Source organism: Coffea arabica, chromosome 2c, assembly GCF_036785885.1.
Source record: "Coffea arabica cultivar ET-39 chromosome 2c, Coffea Arabica ET-39 HiFi, whole genome shotgun sequence".
Classification (NCBI taxonomy): domain Eukaryota; kingdom Viridiplantae; phylum Streptophyta; class Magnoliopsida; order Gentianales; family Rubiaceae; genus Coffea; species Coffea arabica.
In genome coordinates this window covers 4,910,378-4,933,523 of record NC_092312.1, presented here as the reverse complement: position 1 = coordinate 4,933,523, position 23,146 = coordinate 4,910,378, and the positions used below count along the sequence as shown (strand labels likewise).

Below are 23,146 nucleotides of genomic sequence, written 5' to 3'. Positions count from 1 at the left end.
GGGCGCAACATTAATAAAATACCTCACCAAAGCTTAAAATGCGACTACAATTTTATTTCCCGAAAATACAAGATCAAGCAATCGAATGATCAGATACTGTCAAAAAAAAAAGATCAGATACTGTCAAAACTCTGAACAGAGTGACAAGTCAAACGGCAAGGGAAAGAAAAACCCCTTGATCCTCGTGTTATTACAACAGCTCCAAAACAAAACAAGAAAAATAAGAGGCTACCAGCTGTGGCATTAAGACTCAGCCCAAAAAAGTCAGCCGCACAGTTTCCTCTCAGCTGCCACAACTAGAATTAGACATGAATACTAGAAAGCAGCCAATCTCCAGAACTGCATCCGTGAAAGTCACAGATAGGATCCGAGCTGCACTTTATCGGATGGTAGCGACACTAAGCTAACAGAAAGCTAATTCTAGTGAACATAAAATGGTAAAGAGTTGCTCATTGTCTCAAACAAGTTATAGCTCAAAATGGTGTGCCTGCGCATCTACATTCTTGCAATTGAAAAGCCAACTTAACAATTTTGATATCCTGCTGCTCGCATGTCTGTTTTCTGATTGTTCTACATTTACATTGCAAAGTGCATCGTAGTCGTGCTTCAAATGAGGTGCAGCTATTTGTTGCTGAAAGAACAGAGAATGGATTTTTAACAAATTAGATTGAAACATAATTTCTTAAAACCCAGTTCAGAATACTGTGATGTGCTATCAAGAAGTGATACCTTAAACACGTCAAATGGACATAAATCAGAGTTCTTGCAACCCTATACACAAGGAAAAAACCATAGACAAAGTTAAAAGTTAAAAAGAATGAGAGGGAACATAAAAGAGAGCTGGAAAACATGGCCAGGGTCCAAGAACAAGAAAGGAAAAAAAAAAAAAAACTTCTCATACAGCTAATGTACTACAAAGAGTTGAACAATTACCTATTAGAAAGCGCAAAAAATTAATTGAAAAGAAAAGAAGAAAAATGCACTTTGAAAAGAATTTTCAAAAGTTCCAGTTCATGACAGATAGATAAAAGATTGACTGAGAAAATGGAAATGATTAACATTTGCTGGCATCAGTATTTGCTAAAACATTTGCTCATTGCAAAAATAAAAGAACAAGTCGATGAAGTCTTTGTATGACAAATAGATTAACACAAGGAAGATGTTCTCATAAAATCCATGAAGAGCTTACCGGCATTGGAACTGGATGTTCATTATGTTGTACATGTACAAAATACTTGCTTGAATTGTTGTCAGGGCAGCTGTAGAGGACTAATACGTTGTTTCCAGCAAAAGGTGCCACAATGCTACCTTTCCAGTTCCTCTTTTGTGGTGGCTTAGGAGGTAGTTGTAAAGGTTCTTCCCTTTGTATTCGGTCAAATTCTGCAGTATCCAGTAGGAATAAGCCTACTAAGAAGCGGCAGATAGAAATATAACCAAGGATGCACAAAACGTGAATACACTCACCTGATCCTTCAAGAAAGAGTCCAAGTAAACAAGAAAATGGAAGCAACGTTTCTGCATGAGCAAAACGCAATCTTGCCTTCTCATAACTCCCTGGGACATATCCCTCTGCCAAAAAAAAAAACAATTTTGATGTCCCAAATCAGCTAGACTGGTGAATCCTCAGTTGACAGAGCATGTCCACTTCTTCTGCTGCTGTCAAACCACTTTACAAGAATCCAATAATGCATTGGAAAAGCTTTTGATTTCCACAGTTACTATATGGTCATAAAGTAGGAATACTATGTCAACTTACAAGTCAATTTTATGCAAGAACACAAGAATTCCACTTAAGCAAAATGACTGGCAGTAAGATAACATGCACGGGACAGGAAGGAACATTTTCAGTTCCTTTTCTCTGAGACGGCTAGCATACACTTACATTATATTGGAACCATTTGACCTAATGGTTTTCCAACAGTGTCACTGGAACTTAACTACAGATGCATGAATTCTGCCTATTTCCTTTCCCTTGACCAACTTTATCTGCTTCCACTCTATTTCTTTTTATTATTTCAAACTTCCTTATGCTAAAGTAGATTTCTTATTTCTTTAGTCCATCTTGCACCATACACTAAATCGTTAGTCATTTTGCACCAAACACTAAATCGTTCAGAAAATCTATTGGTTTACTAATACAATGGGCACTGATTTAGAATACCGCCTACTTTAGACTGGCAACATGTTATATTAAAATTTCAGATCCGTCAAAATAATTTTCTTCACATAACTCAAAACTTCAACTCCCTTGTCCTGCCAAAAAAACAAAGTAATGGTATGTAAAGGTAAAAGACCATAAAAAATTAGTTTAGTGGTATATTTCACCTTCTTTAGCTTTAATTGCTTGCTCCATGGACTCAATAACATCTTGAAGCAATGGCACTCCCATTCGGTAGTTTAAAGAATTACCATAGCCTTTCAGTATGAATATCTCCACATCATCTGTCCACTCCAATAAAGCAACCTAGAAGATACTTTGGTCAGAGAGAATCAGATGCAAGGACTAATTAAATACTGCTATAATTCCAACAATAGTAACATAATATACAAGATGATGACTGAACATGTAGTTATAACCAAAGCCCTTTAGAGTTTAGCGTCTTGTAAAATTTCCCATCTGAATTCCAGGAATCTAGGACATCCTCAAATAACAAGCATGTAACAAGATTATTGCCAAGTGCAGCGGACAAAAACATAAAGAGTTAGGATGTAACCTCAGATGGACTGAACAGACCACAGGCTTGGTCATATATCTCCAGTAAGGATGCTTCCTGGAACAAACAAGTCAGTTTGCAGTGAGATGATATAATAATTTCAATTAAAGCATGAAAGGATACTTAATTCAGCAGTATGCCATCGGGATACTGGATATGCTGGTACCTGTTTGCATAGCAACCACAAAGAAGATGTATCCTTTCTTGTGAAGTTTAACCCATAACGCTGAACCAGTGCAGTAGAAATTTCATCTAAGACAGGCTCCTTCAATTTATCAACAGCAGGTTCCTGACTTCTTCTAAAACTCTGCATACACAGATGAAAAGAAAAAAGCAATCCCTCAACTTTTGATCCTCTCGAGACAGTGACAAACATCAATCCAACTTTGGGACAGGTGAGATACATTTATATTTTGTTAATATCCCTTTTACTACCTCAAACCACAAGCAACTGTTGAAAAGGAACCATTGAATTAGGTTTGTCAAAGCTATTCTTCCCCTAAATTACCCTTCTAGAGTTTAGTGGATGTTTAATGAATTAATAAATAAGTATGATAAAACTATTTGGATAAAGAGGGAAAACTTGCACGTATACACTGGCTGATGGAAGAAAAGGTAAAATCAGCGCCATGCCACAGTACAAGCACTGATTCAGAATCTAATCATGTAAACTCTGAGATCACATCATAAGATCTATAAAAGTACCTTATAATTTTGACAACAATCATGAAATCTTAGCACTGTGTCACTAGCACGGCTTTCACTTATCACAGCAAATGCACGATGACGTCCTGGGCCAAGATTCCCTTTTCCACTGAAGAGACCCATGCCAAATGCCACCGCACTAGCTGATGCCCGAGGAACCTACTCAATCGCAGAAGCTAATAATTAAGGCTAAGAATGTAATGGAGAAAATTATGGCTGCTGCACCATCAATCTTTTGTAGCTCAGAAATCAGCCATAAAAGACAGGAACAACTTTGGTAAGTTGGTTGTCACGTGCATGTGCTAAATTCTTATAACAGATACGCTTCAGATGCGAAGCAAATCCGAGGATAAAAGGTCTCAAGGAGAAATGTAAGTTATTTTGATGACACAGCAAATTTGCAGCTATTAAAGCTTTTCTGTGTATGGTACAGAGCAAAATCCAACACATAAGTTCTCATCAATCAAGCAACCTACCAAAACACAAAGCAATAATTCCCTATATACATCTATTATCACCCATCCGATAAACCCCATAACATAATGAATTAAACCAACATACCAGTGGTCACCCCTAGTAAACTGTAAACCAAGTTCCACGACAGAAAACCAAAAGTTCACCAGATTGGTTCTCCAGGCCTCAAGAGGCATGGATAGCCTTCTGGCCTGCTTTTAATGTCACAAATAAAAACTCAAAACATGTCTCATAAATATATGTAAAAAAATTTTAAGATAGTGAACCTGTGTTGCTTTTATCGGATATATGTCAGGGCGGTAGTCCTCATCAAACAATTCCGGAAACATATCTCTGATTCTAATTCCAAGATGGTATAGGTCATCTTCACCTTCGCAGATCAACTCACCACCTATAAGCTTTCCTTTCCAAGGAGATTTCCATCCCCAAAACCAGGAAGGAATCTTGTTGGACGACTGCTTCAGCTCTTTTGCATCATGCAAGAGGACTTCCAAGCGGGAGGCCAGGGCATCAAATTCTCTCATCTTTTTCTTAGTTGGAGCACGTGTGCCATGCCTTGCCTGCAAAACAAACCTTTTCATTTATTTTGAAAGTTCTGATGAAGTTGCGTGCAATAATGTGCTATCATTTGCACAGCATCAATAGAGCGTTGAAACTGTTGTTATGACAGAAGGAAAATAGATATTGGATGAGACATTACCCAACTCCAACTTCAGATTACATACTGTAAACCTATGTTCAAGAAGCTGATACTCTAAATTTCATAAAGTCTACTCCCATTTTGGCAGCCAAACAAGGATATCAAAGTCAAAACTTAGACAAGATACAAAATTTTGTACGAAGGAATAAAACAATTAAGGATTCCATATTTTTCCAGAGTAGGTACGTTTTCTTTTCAATGCAATAGCATCTTCGTACCTCGAAAAAAATGTAACAGTTTCTTTGTTCCATAAATTAACTGACTTAGACAAGTGTCTAGCATTCTTTATGTGATTATGAACTACTTATTGGTATTAGGATCTGAAAGACGTCTTGCTGTAGCTATTCACTACTCTCTCTCATGGAAGTGAAGCCTATGAGACTATTAGACTAATGTTTGAGAAAAGGATGACTAATGAGAAGATGAACGAGCTAGCATCACCTTTATACCCTAAACATGAAAAGTAGTGCTACCTAGTACCACTTGAACAACAAGTGAAAGCATTTAAAACGTCATTATCACAAACATAGCTCTGAATCGTTGTTATTAAGTCACCAGGATACGCTTCACTGACATCCCAATCTTGAAACAATCAAAGAGTGATGATAAACGCATATTACCACAAGATTTAAATGGATTGGAGTACAATGCTCAGGAATTTTTGATGGCACAAATGAATTGCTTGTAATATCTTTCACAACACCGTATCTGAAACAAACAAAAGTAATCAGAATTCAGTACCGCTATGTCAAAAAAAAAAAACAAAAATTCCTACAAACTTAAAGGCTCTTTTAAATCCAAATGACACCGACTCTATTGACTTAGTGTCCCCCCTCCCCCTTTCCCTCTTCTATTTCCGAGTAAAAGCTTAATGCTTTAGTAAGCGCAGCAAATCAAGAAAAACATAGCTAAAATTTTACTTTTTCAATTTGTTAAGCAAAGACAAGTTTGTAAGCTTTCCCAATTACTAGACTTTTGCTCCTTCATTTACGAAGCAGACCGCAAAATCAGCAACACGCCTGTGCATAGTAAAAAAACACTCCAGTGACGGTGCTGTTCGCCTGAAATTCTACGCAACAAGATAATTCCTCATTGTACCAACAAAGGAAAAACAAAAATACTGAAAATTAAAAGTAAAGATCTCATTTTCACGAAATTGAAAATGTAAACTAAGTAGTATGTAACATTACCAACCTCGATACCGTTGAAAGATGATGCCGAACATCAAAGTTTTCATCAGCGGCTGAAATTGTAGTCGTCCCCGCCGCCGCTAAACATATATACACTAGAATTAGCATAAATCTGGTCATCGGAAATCGGAATTCTCTGGTTAATACTTTCTCCCTCTACAGGTTTCCGGCGATGTGTGTCGTCCTTCTGTTGAGGAATTTGAACGAAACCTCGGCTTTCTATTCCTGCTCCAAGTCATAAGACCGCGGCTTTCTTGCGTGCAGAGCAGTGTACTTTCACTTTAGTTTGGAATGGTTGGATGAGTTTATGATGTTGTCAAAAAAGTGCAAATGGATCGCCGGATGGAAGCCACGTGTAATTTATACAGGAGGCTTTCCCCAAAGAAGATCCGTTGCGTGCTCTTATTCTCTCTCTTTCTTTTTTGGGTCCAGTGGCCCGATGGCCCATTATTTGGTAATTAATTTAGTAAAAATTGCATTAATGTGTTACTGACGTGAAGCAACTGGCCATTTGGTCCAGTGATTATCACCAAAGATGGTGATGCTGGAGGTCAGGGGTTTAACTCTGCCTCCCACCAACTTGTCACTTTACGTGGCTGGTTTTTTGCCCCCACGGAATAGTTCGAGCGGTCCGCTCCCTTTCCTTAGGGTATGGCGACTTGAAGTTTTAGCCCTTTAAAATTAAAATAAGCAATTTGGGTTCTTAAAAAGTTAAAAAAAAAAAAATCTCACTTTTGATCCCTGATTTCCTTTCCAGTTGAATTTTGGTTGAAATGAATCACGAACACATCATATGACCAATTTTTAAAGGATAAATATGGGAACTCACTTAAATATTGATCAAATTTCTCACTTAATCCACTATTTTTCCTAATTCTTTTCTACCCAAACCCTCTTACTGCGAATCTATTGTGCATTTCATTCTTTGTGGGATTGGTTTAGGTTGAGTTTTGGAAAAAGAAAAAAAAAAATCGAGTCTAATCAGTGAATGTGTTGTTTTGAAGGTTTTTTTTAATTACTAACTTTTCAGTTAATTTTGTGGTGTAATGGGTTGAAACAAAATGTTTATCTTACCATTATGAAACCTCCTGCACGACGAATTGGATTATTTTTATATGTTTTGCCGTATTTCAGTCTTTGAGTTTCTAGTTTCTGATGAGAATGGCATTCTCTTGTTGGCAGTTATCTGATTCAAATTTCTCATAGGACATTGACTTTTAGGATCGAAGAAGTCATTCAGTAGTGTAATTTGATAGTCATTTTATTTGAGAAATTAGAGTAAGGAATTTAAAATTTGTTTTAATCTTTTTGTTTTCTCGGCTTTTTCTTTTTGTTTGTTTGTTTGTTGGCTATTCTTTGGCCTCCTTTTCCTACCGTACAAGTGACTGTGACTCGTACCCAGATGTGTATTTCTCAACCATTACCATCATTTCCAGGCAAGGGGGAAAGATGGCCTTGAAGCTTGAATTTGACTCTTAATCAGAAGTCATCAAGCTGTGATCAAGTGCCATTTGTGTGGGGAAATTGAAACTTGGATTCAAGAATTCATCTGGCTTCTGTGACGGAAAAATCGGGTATCGACTGAACCGGAAAGCAGTCCACATAGGGCAATACAATTGCTTTTGTCTAAGGAAAGGCAAAAAAAGAACAAAGAACGGCGCGCGCCCCACTCCCACCATATTACGAACAAACAATAGAAGTGCAGCCGCGCAGATGGAGGCTTAGAGCCCCGTGAAGATGATTCAATACAATTTGCAACTCTCCACTCGACCTGATCTTAATTTGATATTCAAAATAGTAGAAACATCATTATTATTTGGCTCACAGACAACAGTAAAACACAAACACCGAGATGCCCAATCAATTTATGCCGCCAAGTGTTTGAAGCACTACAACGTCAAAACCGACATAATGGTTGGGAGCAACTCACACTAGCTAGAAACATATAGTATATATATGACCATTTCTAACGCAGATTTAAAACATCACTACTTAATTTGTCAAAAGGAGGCTCAAAGCACGAAGGTCTAAGTTTCACGATGCTCAACTACTACGAACCTGTAATAAACTGAAGGCACATTCATCATGACCTTTTCTTATCAACAGCTCAAGCAATTTCCGCAACTACATCCCCACCAAAATCTCTAAAGCCAACAATCTAAAACAAAATGCTCCATCAAGCGACGGCTTTCCTAGTGCTCATGAAGGAGCGCTTGATCAAAGTGCCAGACACCTGAATTTCCAAAAGAAATAATTGTCTCAAAGAAAAGGACAAATAATAATTTCATCCACAGGAAGCAGAAGCAGCACGTATATATATATATAGAGAGATGAACAAATTGAACCATGAGAAGTTAGTTCCAACTGTGTGTACCATGTCCTTTGCCCACTCTTCTCAGCTGAGCCACATACTCCGAGATCTTCTTTATTGCCTCCACCTATTAACGAGAACCCAGGTATTGTGTTAAAAAGCATGCAACATACACATAAGTAGTAGACTTGATTTGGTTTATCTGATTACTATAATCTTAGTAACTACATAAGAGCAGAGGCCTTCTTATCACCTGCTCAACTAGAAATTCACTTTCAACAAAATCAGCCAACTGCACGTCATTGTTTTGGGTGGCAACCTGTTGCACAAAGTTGAAACACAGCTCAGCAAAAACCCATCAAGTATCTGGTCCCAAAATTTCACAACTCAAATTCATGGTTGGTTGTGAAGAACCCCAAAAAAAAAAAAATTTAATGTTGTATGTCTTACAGCATGTAACTTGAGAAGCTTCTCATTCACCAACTTCTCGAAACACAATGCAATCTCCATAGCTGTGTGACAAATCAGAACCAACCTTAAGTTGATACCAGAAACATCATCAACAGTAACAACGACGAAAAGTTCAAAAGACAATCCAGGGAAGATAGAAATACAAAGGGGCTAATCAGGCAATTCTAGACAAATCCTTACAAAAGGAACCATTTAAAATTCATTCCCATTAATCAAAAATAGTGACACCACACTAACAAACGAAAGGAGAATGAACTGTGTGCCTGCCAGTGAAAGCTACTTGGGTGATATTTTACACGGGATATTGCGCTACTAATTAATGAAACATGCTGAGCTAAGGCGGCCCATAGCAAAACCTGGTCCCTGTTTGTTGTTGATGTTACATGTCAAAAAATGGCCAAAGATCATTGGTAAGTCACCCATATAAAAATCTAGTCCTCATTTAATAATGACACGTACTATTCCAAAGAAAATAGCCACCCATTCATTTGGATAAGCATTGGAATGGAAAATCATTTACTACTTATTAAAAAAAATCAGGGAGTCCATCAACAAAAGCTACAACAGCATTACCATTCAGTGCGTCTCCTTTTTCTGGGTGATCGAACTCGGTATTTGGCTTGTTTATGCACTCGAACTTCACTCTCCCACCTCGTTTGTTCTGTTATAGGAGCGTAATAATGAATCTCGAGAAATTAAAACGCATACAAGATATATATATATATACAATTAAAACCAGAATGGATTAAAAATAAAACGATGCGTATCAACAAACACCTGATACTCCATCAATTTTTCAGCATGGTCCCTTTCCTCCTCACTGGATTCCTTGAAAAATCTACGAAAATGAAATAACAATTTAAAGAAAAAAGGAATTATTTAGAAAATTTGCCAACATATAAGTGAATATAGTACACAATTAAAAAGGTTATGCGAAATATTACTTGGCAAGACCCTTGAGAGCAACGTTATCCCTATCAAAATAGGCAAACAGGGCATGGTATATGTACGAAACAGTATATTCCACACTGCCACAAAAAGGGAAGGAAAAACATATCAAAAGTCATGACCCATTATATCACTGCAAGGAGAAATGAAAATTTGAGAGACAAACTTGATCTGTTCGTTGATAGCGGCTTCGCAATCATCAACAAACTTGTGGCGAGCAAGGGACGCCTGAGGGGCGGAAGGCACAAGCATAAGCTCCTTCTTCACTTCTTCAAAGGGCTCAAAAAGGATACCGGTCAAAGGTTGATTGTTGGTTTCCTTCTTAGCATACACAACCAAGCCCCCATTTCCATCCCTCGCCGGGAAGTTCTTTGTCAACACAGAGCCTTGGCGAGAAAATTGGGTAGAAAACGAAAACAGGGGACCCAAGTTCTCCCCTTTAGCAGGATTCAGAAGCGCAAAAGCAGGCGCGGCCTTCAGCATCATTCTCTCTCTTTTTCTTTAAAAAAAAAAACGAAGAAACAACCGTGGCTCTGGAGTTTAGAGTGGGGAAAATCTTTGAGGGGGGAAAATCTTTGATGGTGAGTGACTGGGAAGGGAGTGTGGCGAGGGTAAGATATAAAGGAGAGGGAAATGGCGAGGACCGTTGGATGATTGACACGTGAAGGGACAGGATTGAATGGTGGGAACAGGCGCGTGGCAGACTCGTGGTCGTGGCAGATATGGATACCTGAAGATGCTTCTGGGCTGTTTTGTCGTGGAATCCCGGTGGGTTATCCGTTCCAGCTGGTCCGCCTCAAAATGCTTTTCCAGGCAACATTTTCTCTCTTTTTTTTTCCCCTTTATTTTTCGAGGTCTACAGTTTCTTTTCTGTCCTTTTTTGCTATTAAAAAATGCGTTTTTGTTTGGAAAGGTGATCTGATTAGTGTGGCCTTTTGCGGGAACCATAACGTTGTTACTTTTAGAGGGCAAATCGCAAAAGTGGGGAGGTAGGATCTTGTTTTTATTTTGGGCCTGCGCTGTTACGAATAATAATAATCTTTTTGAAACTTGAAAAGCGGTGTGAACGCATCAAGATACCCAATGCAGAGAACAATTGGGAAATTAAACCAATCCTTGAATTATTGATTTGATTTATGAAAAGAAAATTATTGATTTGTTTATTTCGAACTTAATAAATGGTAGGTACATTCATAGAAATTTATGAGATCCGCACATTCAATCTTGTTTTTTTTTTTTTGCTGACAGAGTGGGTGTCCGGATCAATCCTTACGAGATTGATCAACCGAATTGCTCATGAGGGACAGACAATTTGGTGGGAGGTAAGGGTTGAACCACTGACCTCCCACCCCACCAGAAGAGGGGGTGGCCACTGAGCTTTATTCAATCCTCAATTTCTTCCTCTCTTTTTTCTCTCCCTTCTGCTTTATACGGCTTATAAGTATAATCTCATTTAAATTGAAAGCAAATCAACCTATTTTGACGTTGAAGTTGCTATGAAGAATAAAACAAGTAAGCTTTTTAGCAGTGCTGCTAGTGGTTTCGTTTAACCAAAAAATAATACATGAAGAAAGAGAGAAAATTCTATGGTCCCCTTCTTAAATTTTATCGTTCAGTAGTTTGTATTTTAAATGTTTGAAATTTTTACACTCTGGAGGTCAAAAAAATGCTTGTTTTACTGTCCAGCGGTAAATTAAATTTAATTTTTTTGAGTATAAATGAGAGGCTTTGGACTTGAGATCTCTAGCTTAAATTCAAATATATGATAACAAAAAGAACCGTAGAATCTCCAACAAAAATATAGGAAAATTCAATGTTCGCTTTAGGTTCGACTCCTTCAGTATATATCTCTTAATGATGATAGTACTTTAAATTCTAAAATTTGAATTTGTTACAATCTAATAATCAAAATCACTTCTTTTATAACCAAACGGTAAATTTAATTTGAAATAACTTTTTATATACCGATAGTGTAACGATTTTTTTACACTAACAATTTTAAGTATACAATACATGCGCATGATTAAAAATTCGAATTTGAATTTTATATTATACAACACAATTTAAACCTGCACGTGCTTGTACACGGGAACTGATAATGCTGAGTCACGGAGAGTGAATCGGAGTTTCCAGCATACACAGTTGTACTTGGACATGTTTTTTTGATATAAAAATATATTGAAATTTCATCCACTTTCTAACAAATCCGCCATCAGAAATGACGCAACGATACTTGGGACGAGTTACTGCCTCTGTAGATGATGCATTCTTTCACCTAAGCTCTTGTGAAAAGTACTCAAGGCCAAGTGCATAAATTCCTCACCCTTAAATAAAACCCAGTTGACCTGTTAGCTTATGCACAATGACAATTACCGAAATAAAAATGATTAAACGATGGTCTGTGCAATTCTAAAGAAAGATTCGGTCTATTTAGGGATGGCAATGGGGACGGGCACCCGCCCCGCGGGGGGCTCTCGAGGCGGGGGTTGGGGCGGGGGGGAATTTTTCCCCCCCGCTTAGAAACGGGGCGGGGGGCGGGGGAGTATACCCCCGCCCCATCCCCCGCCCCGCCCCCCGCAAAACAAAAAAAAATATAAAAAAATATATAATTATATATAACATGTAAGTTAATTAGTTATAAACTTATGATAATGATATTATTAGTTAGATATATTATATAATGTATATTAGTTTATGTAATATAATTGATATTATCAATTATATGAATAATTCTACATGTTTACTAATAGAATTTATTAATTAGTTATACTAAATTTACTAATATATTTATACTAAATTTCTAATTACACTTAATAGAATAACACTTTTTTCTCAAAAAAAAACACAAACACAATAATGAATTAGTGATTGCATTTGTACTAAAAGTGAAAACTTGACTATTTTAGTTATATTTATTTCATCATATTGGATTGTATTCAAATAACTTCTGTTTGATTGTTTTTACGAGTTTCAATTGTAAAATTACAATGAATAATAATTTGGTGATGCGTTGATATTTTAGTACTTGATTATTTATTAAAATTTAATTATAATAAAATTATATAATAAAATTGTATTAACCCTGCGGGGGCACCCGCGGGGGAAACGGGGCGGGGCGGGGCGGGGCGGGGCAGGGGAGCAGGAGGCGGGGGACGGGGGGAACTAATAGGCAACGGGGCGGGGGACGGGGGAGGGGACCCCGCCCCAACCCCGCCCCGTTGCCATCCCTAGGTCTATTCTCACATCTATGAACGTGACAGGCGAGTTGGAAAGCGACCAGCAGCAAATAATTCTCGAGGCACCCATCTTCATCCAGAAATAAAACTCCGTGCTATTCTTTTAAAATTGAGATGCAAGCTTGAAAATTCCAGGAAACTAATAGTACATAACAAGTCAAAATTTTTTTTTAATTACTAGTATTTTTTTTTAATGGGGCTGAGCGATTTAGTCCAACTGATCGTTCTGAAAAAGGAAGCGCTGACACGAATAAATACAATCAAACTGAAATGGAAACTCGAGAAGCAGATGCCAATTCATTTGGCCAGAGGTACTTAAATGGTTAATTGTCCAAAATAAGTAAAAGGTAATTGGAACCCACTGCCCTCGAACTGCCAATTGCTGCTAGCTCACGAGATATCAACTGGACCACGAATCAGTACTCAATTCAGTTCGTGGTATACATCGATATGGACAAGGAGATGCAATCGTCTCAAACGGTTTTGGCCATTTTCAACCGCGCGTAATTTTGATTGCATACGACTTAATTTTATTTACGCAACGTATAATTTTAATATAAAATTTTATGAGTCCCATACATGATGTGAAAATCGATATACAACTTATGATCTGGATCGCACAATTTATTGAGGTCAAATCATGGCATTAACAGCTCAGGAGCGGTCATCAGCCCCTTTTCCCATCGATATTGATATGGAAAAGGAGGATGAGACAGAAATACTCAATCACTAGCCCTGGACCGTTTACCAGTCCAGAAAGTTAGGTGAAATAAATAGAGGATTACCTCTTTCCTCATATTTGTTTGACAAGAACATCTTTTCAGAGGAAAAATAATAGGTAGTTAGTGACAGTTATGGACATTTTTTCAGTAAAATTTGACATAAAATAAGATTTAAAAAAATTTGAAGGGAAATGGTTGAAAATTTTCTAAAATTTTTGACTAAAAATTAACAACAAATATAAAAGCACCTAAATTTCCTTGCATGTCTCACACTTTTCCTTACTTACAATTAGAGCTGCAAACGAATCAAATCGCTCGCGAGCTGTTCGAGTCAAAACTCAACTCGAACTCGATTAATATCAAACTCGAGTCGAGCTCGAACTGATCAAATAGAACTCGAACTCGAGTTCGAACTTAAAATATTAAGTGCTCACGAGTTCGGGTATATATATATATATATATATTTTTTTATTTTAATAGTAAATTTACATATATATATTCCTAAAATTTTATTATTTATTAAGAAAAAATATTATTTTATTCATTTTTTAAAAATAAAATAATTATTTTTTATTAGCTCAAGCTCGAACTCTAGTTTTAAATTGATAGTTCATCGAGTTCAACCTCTATAAAATTAAGTCGAGACTCGTATCGATTAGTCCAAAACTCGACTCATTTGCAACTCTACTTACAATCATGTACTCGGTGTAAAGAGAAGTATGGGTTGCCAAACGGCCAGATTGAGCGTGAACTAACAACCCTGCTCCTATAATGATGCTGCAGCTTACAAAAAAAAAAAAAAAAAAAAAAAACCCCACGATAACGTTTGCGTTCTACTACCCAACTGGCAACTATTTCGAGTTTTTTTTTTTTTTGGTCTTGGGTTTACAAAAAATGCTAAAAAGAATATTGTTTAATTAGTAAAAATTGGGAAGTGGAAGTGATGGGGGAAGGAGTTTAATCTTTTGTTTGAATATTATTTGGAATAATTACTGTAATACTTTTTGTGATATGATGGATTTGTTTGGATTGTAAATTATTTGGGATATTTTTACTGTAGCACTTTTTATGACGTGACGTATGTAAGATAAAAAGGTAATTGAGAAATAAAAAGATATATTAAAAATTGTAACGATGATGTAAGCAAATAAAATTGAAAAAATAATACTCAATTCAAATAAATTTAATATATGTGAGATAAAAAGATAATTAAAAATATAATATGATTTGTTGAGAAATGTGTTATGATGGTGGGCCTAAAACTATGGCCGGGAAGAAGATACAAGATCTCGATAAGAAAGGATAATGTAGGAGGCATTTTCATCGCGCACATGGAATGATCACCCAAGAGAAAGAAGCTACGGAAAAGAAAACAAATAGCTACTAGCTAAGGTCACTGAGGCACTTCGTTGGTTGTGATGTGATTTGCTCCGGTCATGGAAGACACTGTGATTGGTGATTTGATATATGTTTACTCAACACTCTCATACCTGCTCCGTACACGCGGCCACTAAGCATACATGCTCCTAAAGTGATGTTGGCTCCTGATTTTGAACGCAATGTGCTTTTGTGTTTGCCACGTTTGCATTGCCATTTCTCTTTTAAAAAAGGGTTAAAAATAAAAAAGCCCCTGGTATACTTAAAACACAAAAAAGTCCCCCATGATTTTAAAACATACAAAACGACGTCTCATATTTTGAATTAAATTGTAAACTAACAGAATTCGTTAAACTTAACTAAAATGAGGGTTTCGACCGTTAAACTTACCGGATTCCGTTAAATTTACCGTTAAATTTATCGGATTCCGTTAAATTTTTCGTTAAATTTACCGGATTTCGTTAAATTTAACGAATTCTGTTAGTTTACAATGTTGTTCAAAACATGAGGTATCGTTTTGTATGTTTTGAAACTACGAGGGACTTTTCTGTACATTAGATATACCACAGAGGGTTTTTTTGCCTTTAACCCTTTAAAAAAATTCTAATATTTTCGGTGAACACATTTTAATTATTTTTTTAATTTATCTACATCAAATCGATAAAATACATTATTTAATAAAAATTCTAAAAAATAGCAAATCAAACGTGTTTCAAGCAGGGTAACAATTTCTTTTTTTTTTGTTTAAAAAAAAACTCAATGTAACTACTAAACACTTATTCTTATTCTTAAATACACACACACACACACATATATATACTTTGACAATATGCATTAGTAGATATTGATACATGTCACTTAATTATAAATTAAATATGAACTTTAATTTTTTCATGTGTGATATGAATCTATACTCGTTAATGTATACAGTGTTAGTGTATACAGTATTAATCAAAAGTTAAAAGGTCGATGTAAATGTCACTATAACATGTTTTGTTTAAACTAGTGTTCAATGCACATCCAATGTGTGTACAATCAAAAAATAAATGATTTTTGTGATCATATATTTTAATAAAATTTTTATTACCAAAGCAAACATTAATCCTTTAAATATTTTACATAAAATAATTTTATATTGGTAGTTATATTATATAGGGATAGTTATATTGAAACGTATACTCAGATAGTTAAAAGTAAAAATAGTCATGAACAATTATAGGTAATTAAAGTAAAAGTAATTGTTATAAGGAAAGAAAATAAAGTTCATCAGTAACCACAAGTATTAACTACAAACCCCTTTCTCGGACTTTATAGATGGTAAAATATGCAGACAAACTTTGACTGGGCTGGGCTAAGAATGTGATGTTGACAAAGTTCCAGTAAATCCAAACTTCTCCGAGCCCATAACCGGTACTCGAAATCATTAAGAGAGTGGAAACTGGCCCATTTGCCAGTTGATCGTACATTTCCATTATCTTCTGAGTTCTGATGGCTGACGCAAGTTTGCGGGGTTTTTTTTTTTTTTTTTTTTTCATAACGGCACGTCTAATCTAACCTGACCTATTCCTACTCCTATCGAGAGGGAGGAACCTACTCTATGGGGTGGGTCAACTAAACCGGGGGAGCCTGACGGCACATCTATGTTGGGTGCGAGGTTATGTTGTTTACGGTTTCACCTTTTCAGATTTGTACGTGCAATAGAAATTATTTTAGAATCGGACGATAAAATACTAGATAAACAATCATGGAAGTTCATCAGAATTTCTATCATATTTACGTCATATTTTAACAAAAAAAAAAAGTGAGAAAGGATTTACTATCACTTCAAACACACACAAATATCTGCTGGGCTAATTCAGCCATACACATATTAATTAAACAATACAATTATTTGTATCTTTGGTATATAGCACAATTAATTTATTGTGTGTGACATGCATTAAAATATAATGGCTCACGCAGTCATTGGAGAAATTCATAGCCGTCAAGCAATCCTGATAAATCATTCATCACCCAACATTTCAATTTTGTAGCTTAATGGATTGAAATATTTCACACAACGCCATCTGCAATAGCACTAACAAAGTCTATTGCACGGTTCATCTTGCGTATGGTATGATGCATCATGATATGCCATTCTTCTTAACCAAACATTTCAATATATACAAGCACGTACAATTTTTTTTAAAAAAAAAAAAAAAAGAAACACAGATTTCAAGCAAGAAAACCCGATGACAGGGAGATTCATTTCATGACATAGAATAGAAAAGAAAATGGGTAGAAGGAGAAGGACAGCATTTTCACTAGGGAGGGAGGGTCCAGTCAGTCATGTCTATTGGCTCGCGGGCTCAGAGTCTTCAATTGATTTTTCTGCTTGATTACTCGACATTAGTCCGAGATTCTCAGCAATTTTTTTAAAAAAAAAATCGTGACTCTGAGGAATTCATTTGGAAAGAAGATCTCAAGGGGAAGGGGCACAACATTTCTTCTGGAGGGCAGACAAATTAGAAAGTTGTTCGGATGAGCAGCAGTTTGATGAGGCCGGAGAAACTGTTTCTGATTAAGAAAACAAGAAAATTAAAGATTGGAATCATGTGACCGACAATTAATGCATGGCTTAGATTTTCCCAACTGCTCATTACAATACCAATCTATCTCCCTGCCAGTTTATATCGTGTAGTCAGGTTCGCATTAATAGCATTCAATATTTGATTTTAGATTTTTCGTTTCCTTCCCCCCCCCCCCCCCCAAAAAAAACCCAGAAAAAAAAAAACAAATTTCTGATGCTTTGAGCCTCAATGGTTTTGGCTGCCAAATTATAAGACAAAACGAAAAAGAAAAGAATGGCTTCATTAAAAATCGAATTTATCAACCAAGAAAAATGTATGATACCAATAACGACCACATACTTGGATTTGACGATTGCATAAATTGGGAGTTGAAATGGAGAATTTGTCAGATTCATGAAGCTGTTGACCGAAGCATGAGAAAATAAATGCTGCATAATAAGGCCATTAGAGGCCTTTCCTTTGCGATTCCATCGAATATTGCTATCACCATAATTATACGATGAAAATTCATGGAAGCTCACGGGCAGCTGCCTGCCGCCTGGGTGGAACTAAAAATCGTACTTAGGATTAACAATTGTACACAACTAAGACGTGCATATATATATATATATATATAAGGATTAATCTTTTCTGTACTGACATTATGTACACTGTCAACAGTATTGAATAAATAAGTAACAATCATACAATATTTATATTTAAAATTCAACTTTTATACACATATCATGAATTCGATACTGACAACGTATACATTAATATCGGTGTGTATAAGGTATGTTCCATGCAGAATCACAACTATATATGCGTGACATGGTGGGGGATAATTCAGATAAGGACGTAGGATGTTACATTCATGTACCATACAAATTTTCTTGTTTTTGTTACATGCAGACATTAGTATCTTCAAATACAATGCGGTGCCTCCTAGGCACATCATATGTACAACTAAGCCCACGAGATTAATTATGCGGTAGGACCATAGTTAATCCGTCTCACGAAGTTGCTAATGTGTTGACCGTTGGTTTGATCAAGGCTAAGGCTGCTCCAATTTTGGGGCCCGACGAGGTTATATATTCGTTTGAGAATGGAGACTTGGGAGAGCTAATCAGCTAAATGTATTGTATTCACGTGAATGTCTGTCTTAACCAACGTTCACGTTCGTGTATTCGCGCTTGAGTTTGAGTTTGATTTGAATTAAGTTAAGTTTTAGAATATTTTTTTTTCCTTGCTTTTCTTTTTCTTAATTATTATTTACTGTTGATACTATACTTGCTAATGCACCTATATTTAAATCCCTTTATACTCTTTAATTAATCACTACTCGGAAAGAAGCACTAAATGGGGTCTTGTAGTGTTCCTTCAACATTGAATTGAATTATGGAAGAGGAGTCAAAGGCTCAAACAAGAACGTGGAGACCAAACAACTCTTCTAGTCCTTTGTATATAGTAAGTAGTAAATAAAATGCCGACCAATCACAAGTGCTGGCGGCAGTCAACCCAAGATTTTGTTTCTAGCCTACGTGTCTCACCTCAGGGCCATCGATCAGAGAAGTTGCCTGTCAGATTGAATTCGTAGACTCGCTCTACATGGATTAATTCTTTTTTTTCAACAATCGAAATTACTAGAAACCACGCAATAAAGTTAGATTAACACTCACAGCTAATCGAAATTATGGTGCAAAATACAATTTAAAGTGGAGCTCACAAATTAACACAATCCAGACAATTGGTAACTGAAAGTGAGATTGAGGACCTTAAACCCAAAATAACTATCCCACAATCTTTCGACGTAGGATGGATGACCCACCCCCGAGCACTGTCTCACCAAATTTATTGGATTTTTTCAACAATAGAAATTACTAGAAACCACATAACAAAGTTAGATTAACACTCAGAGGTAATCGAAATCCTGGTGCAAAGCACAATTCAAGATGGAGCCCACAAATCAACATCATCCAACCAATTGGTAACTGGAAGTGTGTCTACGTGGATTAATTCTAGTAAATCAAAATCTCTCCTCTATTAATTAAAATATAAATCGGCTGAGAAATTCCCCAAGAAAGAGAAACCAACCTTATTAATTACTGCTACGACTTTCATTCATAGGAACACTTTTATTTATAACTATAACCTTCTGCCGCATGATTTGAGGACTTTCTCAGAACTCAATAATAACTGAAGAGTTCTTTCTTATCTAAACATATTCTAATCTCAGAAAATTATTAATCTGACATGGGCATTTAAAAGCTTGATTAATTTAAATGCCTTGATCTAATGAGGACACAGGAGGTTCACACTTTTTCTCTAATCCCCAAGTCCTTGGCCTGCTTTAATTATAAATAATCAGACTCGAGAGTTGAGAGTTCCACTCTCCACAAAGCCCCTTCTTACCAACAACTACAATTTTGGTTTATCCTCCAAAGTCCTCCATCGCCTCCTCTTTCCCCTCCTCCTCCTCCTCCTTTTCTAGTTTTCTTTCACCAAGAAGTCGCTTAGCTCTCTCCCTCTCTGAGTTTTCCTCCGTCACTCACACTGAAAAGCGAAAATGGGCGGACATTCCCCATGCGCTTCATGCAAGTTGCTACGTCGACGGTGCACCAAGGATTGCCCTTTTGCTCCTTATTTCCCTGCCGATGATCCTCACAAATTTGCCATCGTTCACAAAGTCTTTGGTGCCAGCAACATCAGCAAAATGTTACAGGTTTCTCACTCCGTCCCTCTTTCTTCTTGCATACTTAACTGTCCTGATCATTATAGGGATCGGCCCTCAGGTTGCAAGAGTGATGGGTCTTTGATTTGATTGATCATGACTTGCAAAACGTGATTCTTGTCTAAGTTGGTCAACTTTTCATCTGGCTTTGCAGGAGCTTCCAGTTCATCAAAGAGCAGATGCAGTGAGCAGTCTAGTGTACGAGGCAAATGCAAGAGTCAGAGACCCCGTCTACGGCTGCGTGGGAGCAATATCGTACTTGCAAAATCAGGTTTCTGAACTACAAATGCAGCTTGCAGTGGCGCAAGCGGAGATATTCTGCATACAGATGCAACAAGATCCAATGGCCATGCCAACTCCTCAGTTCGATGATGATGATGAAGGATCTTTTCTGCTCCAACACAACCTCCCTCAGTACCTGAACTTCGCCTCCTCGTCTAGCAATGTCATTCAAGAATCTTTCAAGAAAGAGTCCCCCTTTGGCCGTGACATGGTTTCTTAAACAGTGGCCTGCTGTAGTAATAAATTTATCTTTCTCGCAGTTCTTACTTTATACTATCCATTAATTATTATTTGGTCGCATGCTATAGCATATTCTCTGCCTATGTGTGTGTATATTGTACTTGGCGGGAGAGAAAGAGGGCTACACAACAAAGATAGACTATTAAGTAGCAACCAAAGAAATCACCATTTAGCAGAGGTAGATGTGTCTGAAAACAAGGGAAAGTTGAGGAGTCAACCCCAGCATGTGTGGCAAGCACTAAAATATTTGAGCCACCTCTTCTCTCAATTTTTTTTTTTTTTAAATTTTGCACATTATAAGTGTACGAATTACGATAGGAAATTAATTCATCATGATTTCTTATTTTACTTCTCTATAACGTGTCAACTTTCTCACCTGGCAACAAGAAAATTAAAGAATATTAACCGACTTAGATTTTCGGACAAAATGATTATTGCATATAACTAATTAGATTTTACACAAATTGTTCGGATATTGTAAATTCATCGCAATTTACATCTTTTGACACGATTCAAATGTTATATATATATATATGCTGGTCGAGTCAAAACTACTTTGTCAAAAGATTTTGTCTTTTCAATGGTTAAATTAATTACTTAAATTACAAAGTAAGTCCTGAGTGTGCTTGAGAGGCTAAGGTTATGATATGATTGCTTGAGATAGATTAGATGACTGCCCCCATCTCTCTTTCGTCCTCTTTTTTTCCTTAATATCTATGTTAGACATCTCAGGTGCAATTAAAGTCGATTCTCAGCTCCATTATGGACCCCTTACCAAAAACGAACAGAAAGAAGTATACAAAGGAAATGAAAATCAAATAAAGAAAAAAAATCCGAAAAAGGAGAGCTTCTCATATATATATTGGAGAAAATGCTCAGGGCAGTGCAAGAAAATGCTCATGATCTTGTGGGAATTCTCTTAGGTTAGGAGTGTTGTAGGCAAGGAGGTCACGTGTTCTCTAAATCTAAGATTGCTTTGTCGCATGTTTCTATAAACCTATACCTCAGTTAATGGAAAAAAAATAACGTTCTTTGCTTCTCTCGGCACTAGATGGGAAAACAACAAAGATCAGGTATGGGGCTCTCGGCTCTGGATGGGAAAACAACAAGGATCAGATATGGGTCTCTAATAGAAAAGAGGACTCTTCAGTTGCTTTTGATCGATTTCGATGTGGAAAGTGTGCGCAAGTCAAACTGGAAAGTTTTCTATCCTCTCCATTAACTCCACTTTTCCTTCGCTTGTCGCTTCTTTTAAGAAAGCGTTCTTTTTTTTTTTTTTTTTGGGATACATAAATTTTTTTGAGACTACTTACTGGAGTTCTTTTTACATGGTACCATGATCTTAGCCTCGATTTGTCATTTAGTACCGTCCACGCTTCCACTTATGAGATATCTAATCGTTGCTCGACAGGATTTTAGGTCTACTTGGCTCTCAAAGCCAAATCAACGCATGAATATTTCGGCCTCTTCCTATCTTTTGATTGATCAAGAGAATCTAATCATTTCATTGGAGTTAGCCAAATCGCAAGTAGAGAGATCTTGTGGTAGCCACTTGGGATGCAGCTTACCTGGCCGTGGTCGTGTAATCTGTCTTTACAGTATCGATCACGGTACGACTCTCCTAGAATTAATGCGTTGGGCACCTTAAGGATGGGCTCTGTTCAGCAGCAGAAAATTAGTCTGGATGATTTCAAAAGATCTTACGGTAGGTATCTCCGATGTTGGATTTAATGTTGAAATTTCGCTGACAATTAAAAATGAAAAAGAAGTAAAGAGGGGTTAAAAAGCAAAAATCACATTAGTACGCTAAAAGCAATAGATGACAAGCAATCTTGGCATTTGGACTACAAGATGTATGGATATCAACATTAAATCGATTATTTCGTTGCAATGAGGATAATATATGGACGGATTTACATTTGCCTCCATTTAATCGCCACAAAAAACAAAACCAAAAGAAAAAAATGAAAAGGTTACCTGGACAAATTGATCGAACAGGACGAGGATGGGAGCCCTGCTAAGTCCGTGACAAGAGTAGCTTTCTGATTGAAGTGGGGTCAGTAAGGCGGAACTTCGATACTAACAACAGCATAATAGAGTACAAATGTGACTGAATCGGGTTAAATGCATGAAACTTCCAAATTGAGTGACGGTAGATGGACCCTTTTAGAAGCTATACGATGGTCAATCAGGAAAACATTTTCAAGCAGAATGCTCAAAAGTACAGAAGAAGAAGTATATAGGAAGACAAGTGGGTTCCCTCCAATTTGAATTTACCCATCGACGTCCGACTAACAGGAAACCCTTTCTTTTCTTTTTTGTGGGCTCGAGGAAGATAATGCTTCCTAATGGAGGTAGTTTTGGTTGTCTAATCTCCGATTCTATTCTTTTGGTTTCTCTTCTATTTCTTACTTGCCGTTCCTGTTTTTGGCGGGTGTGCTTATGGAGGTCAGGTGACTGTTTTATATTTATTAAATAAAAAATCTATGTTAGGTT

At 36.7% G+C, this 23,146-nt stretch overlaps 3 protein-coding genes and 1 long non-coding RNA gene across 7 annotated transcripts; 2 read left to right on the top strand and 2 right to left on the bottom strand.

Annotated features, from left to right (window-relative positions):
• Positions 1-33: 33 nt before the first annotated feature.
• On the bottom strand, positions 34-6,172 carry LOC113725344 (uncharacterized). Of its 4 annotated transcripts, XM_072073789.1 has the most exons (12): positions 5,788-5,918; positions 5,514-5,612; positions 5,214-5,301; positions 4,160-4,453; positions 3,420-3,578; positions 2,881-3,021; positions 2,715-2,771; positions 2,326-2,464; positions 1,465-1,569; positions 1,190-1,380; positions 730-771; positions 34-631 (listed from the first exon to the last, which is right to left on the bottom strand). In XM_072073789.1, the coding sequence occupies exons 4-12, from the start codon at positions 4,415-4,417 to the stop codon at positions 467-469; spliced, it is 1,257 nt and encodes a 418-aa protein (XP_071929890.1). In that variant the 5' UTR covers positions 4,418-4,453; positions 5,214-5,301; positions 5,514-5,612; positions 5,788-5,918; the 3' UTR covers positions 34-466. The 4 variants fall into 4 exon arrangements, with proteins under 4 accessions (XP_071929890.1, XP_071929888.1, XP_071929889.1 ...); XM_072073787.1 differs by lacking the exon at positions 5,514-5,612 and having other exon boundaries at positions 5,788-6,172; XM_072073788.1 differs by lacking the exon at positions 5,788-5,918 and having other exon boundaries at positions 5,514-5,618.
• A 1,392-nt stretch (positions 6,173-7,564) lies between these two features.
• Positions 7,565-10,116, bottom strand: LOC113730312 (ferritin-2, chloroplastic-like). The gene is made up of 8 exons (XM_027254933.2): positions 9,680-10,116; positions 9,510-9,593; positions 9,343-9,403; positions 9,139-9,226; positions 8,545-8,606; positions 8,348-8,413; positions 8,158-8,221; positions 7,565-8,016 (listed from the first exon to the last, which is right to left on the bottom strand). The coding sequence occupies exons 1-8, from the start codon at positions 9,997-9,999 to the stop codon at positions 7,976-7,978; spliced, it is 786 nt and encodes a 261-aa protein (XP_027110734.1). The 5' UTR covers positions 10,000-10,116; the 3' UTR covers positions 7,565-7,975.
• A 137-nt stretch (positions 10,117-10,253) lies between these two features.
• LOC140034936 (uncharacterized) lies at positions 10,254-11,116 on the top strand. The gene is made up of 2 exons (XR_011838808.1): positions 10,254-10,502; positions 10,762-11,116. It is a non-coding gene; the product is annotated as an uncharacterized lncRNA (long non-coding RNA).
• Positions 11,117-19,803: 8,687 nt separating this feature from the next.
• Positions 19,804-20,710, top strand: LOC113721289 (LOB domain-containing protein 12-like). Its single transcript, XM_072073786.1, has 2 exons — positions 19,804-20,119; positions 20,283-20,710. The coding sequence occupies exons 1-2, from the start codon at positions 19,964-19,966 to the stop codon at positions 20,628-20,630; spliced, it is 504 nt and encodes a 167-aa protein (XP_071929887.1). The 5' UTR covers positions 19,804-19,963; the 3' UTR covers positions 20,631-20,710.
• The last annotated feature ends 2,436 nt before the right edge of the window (positions 20,711-23,146 follow it).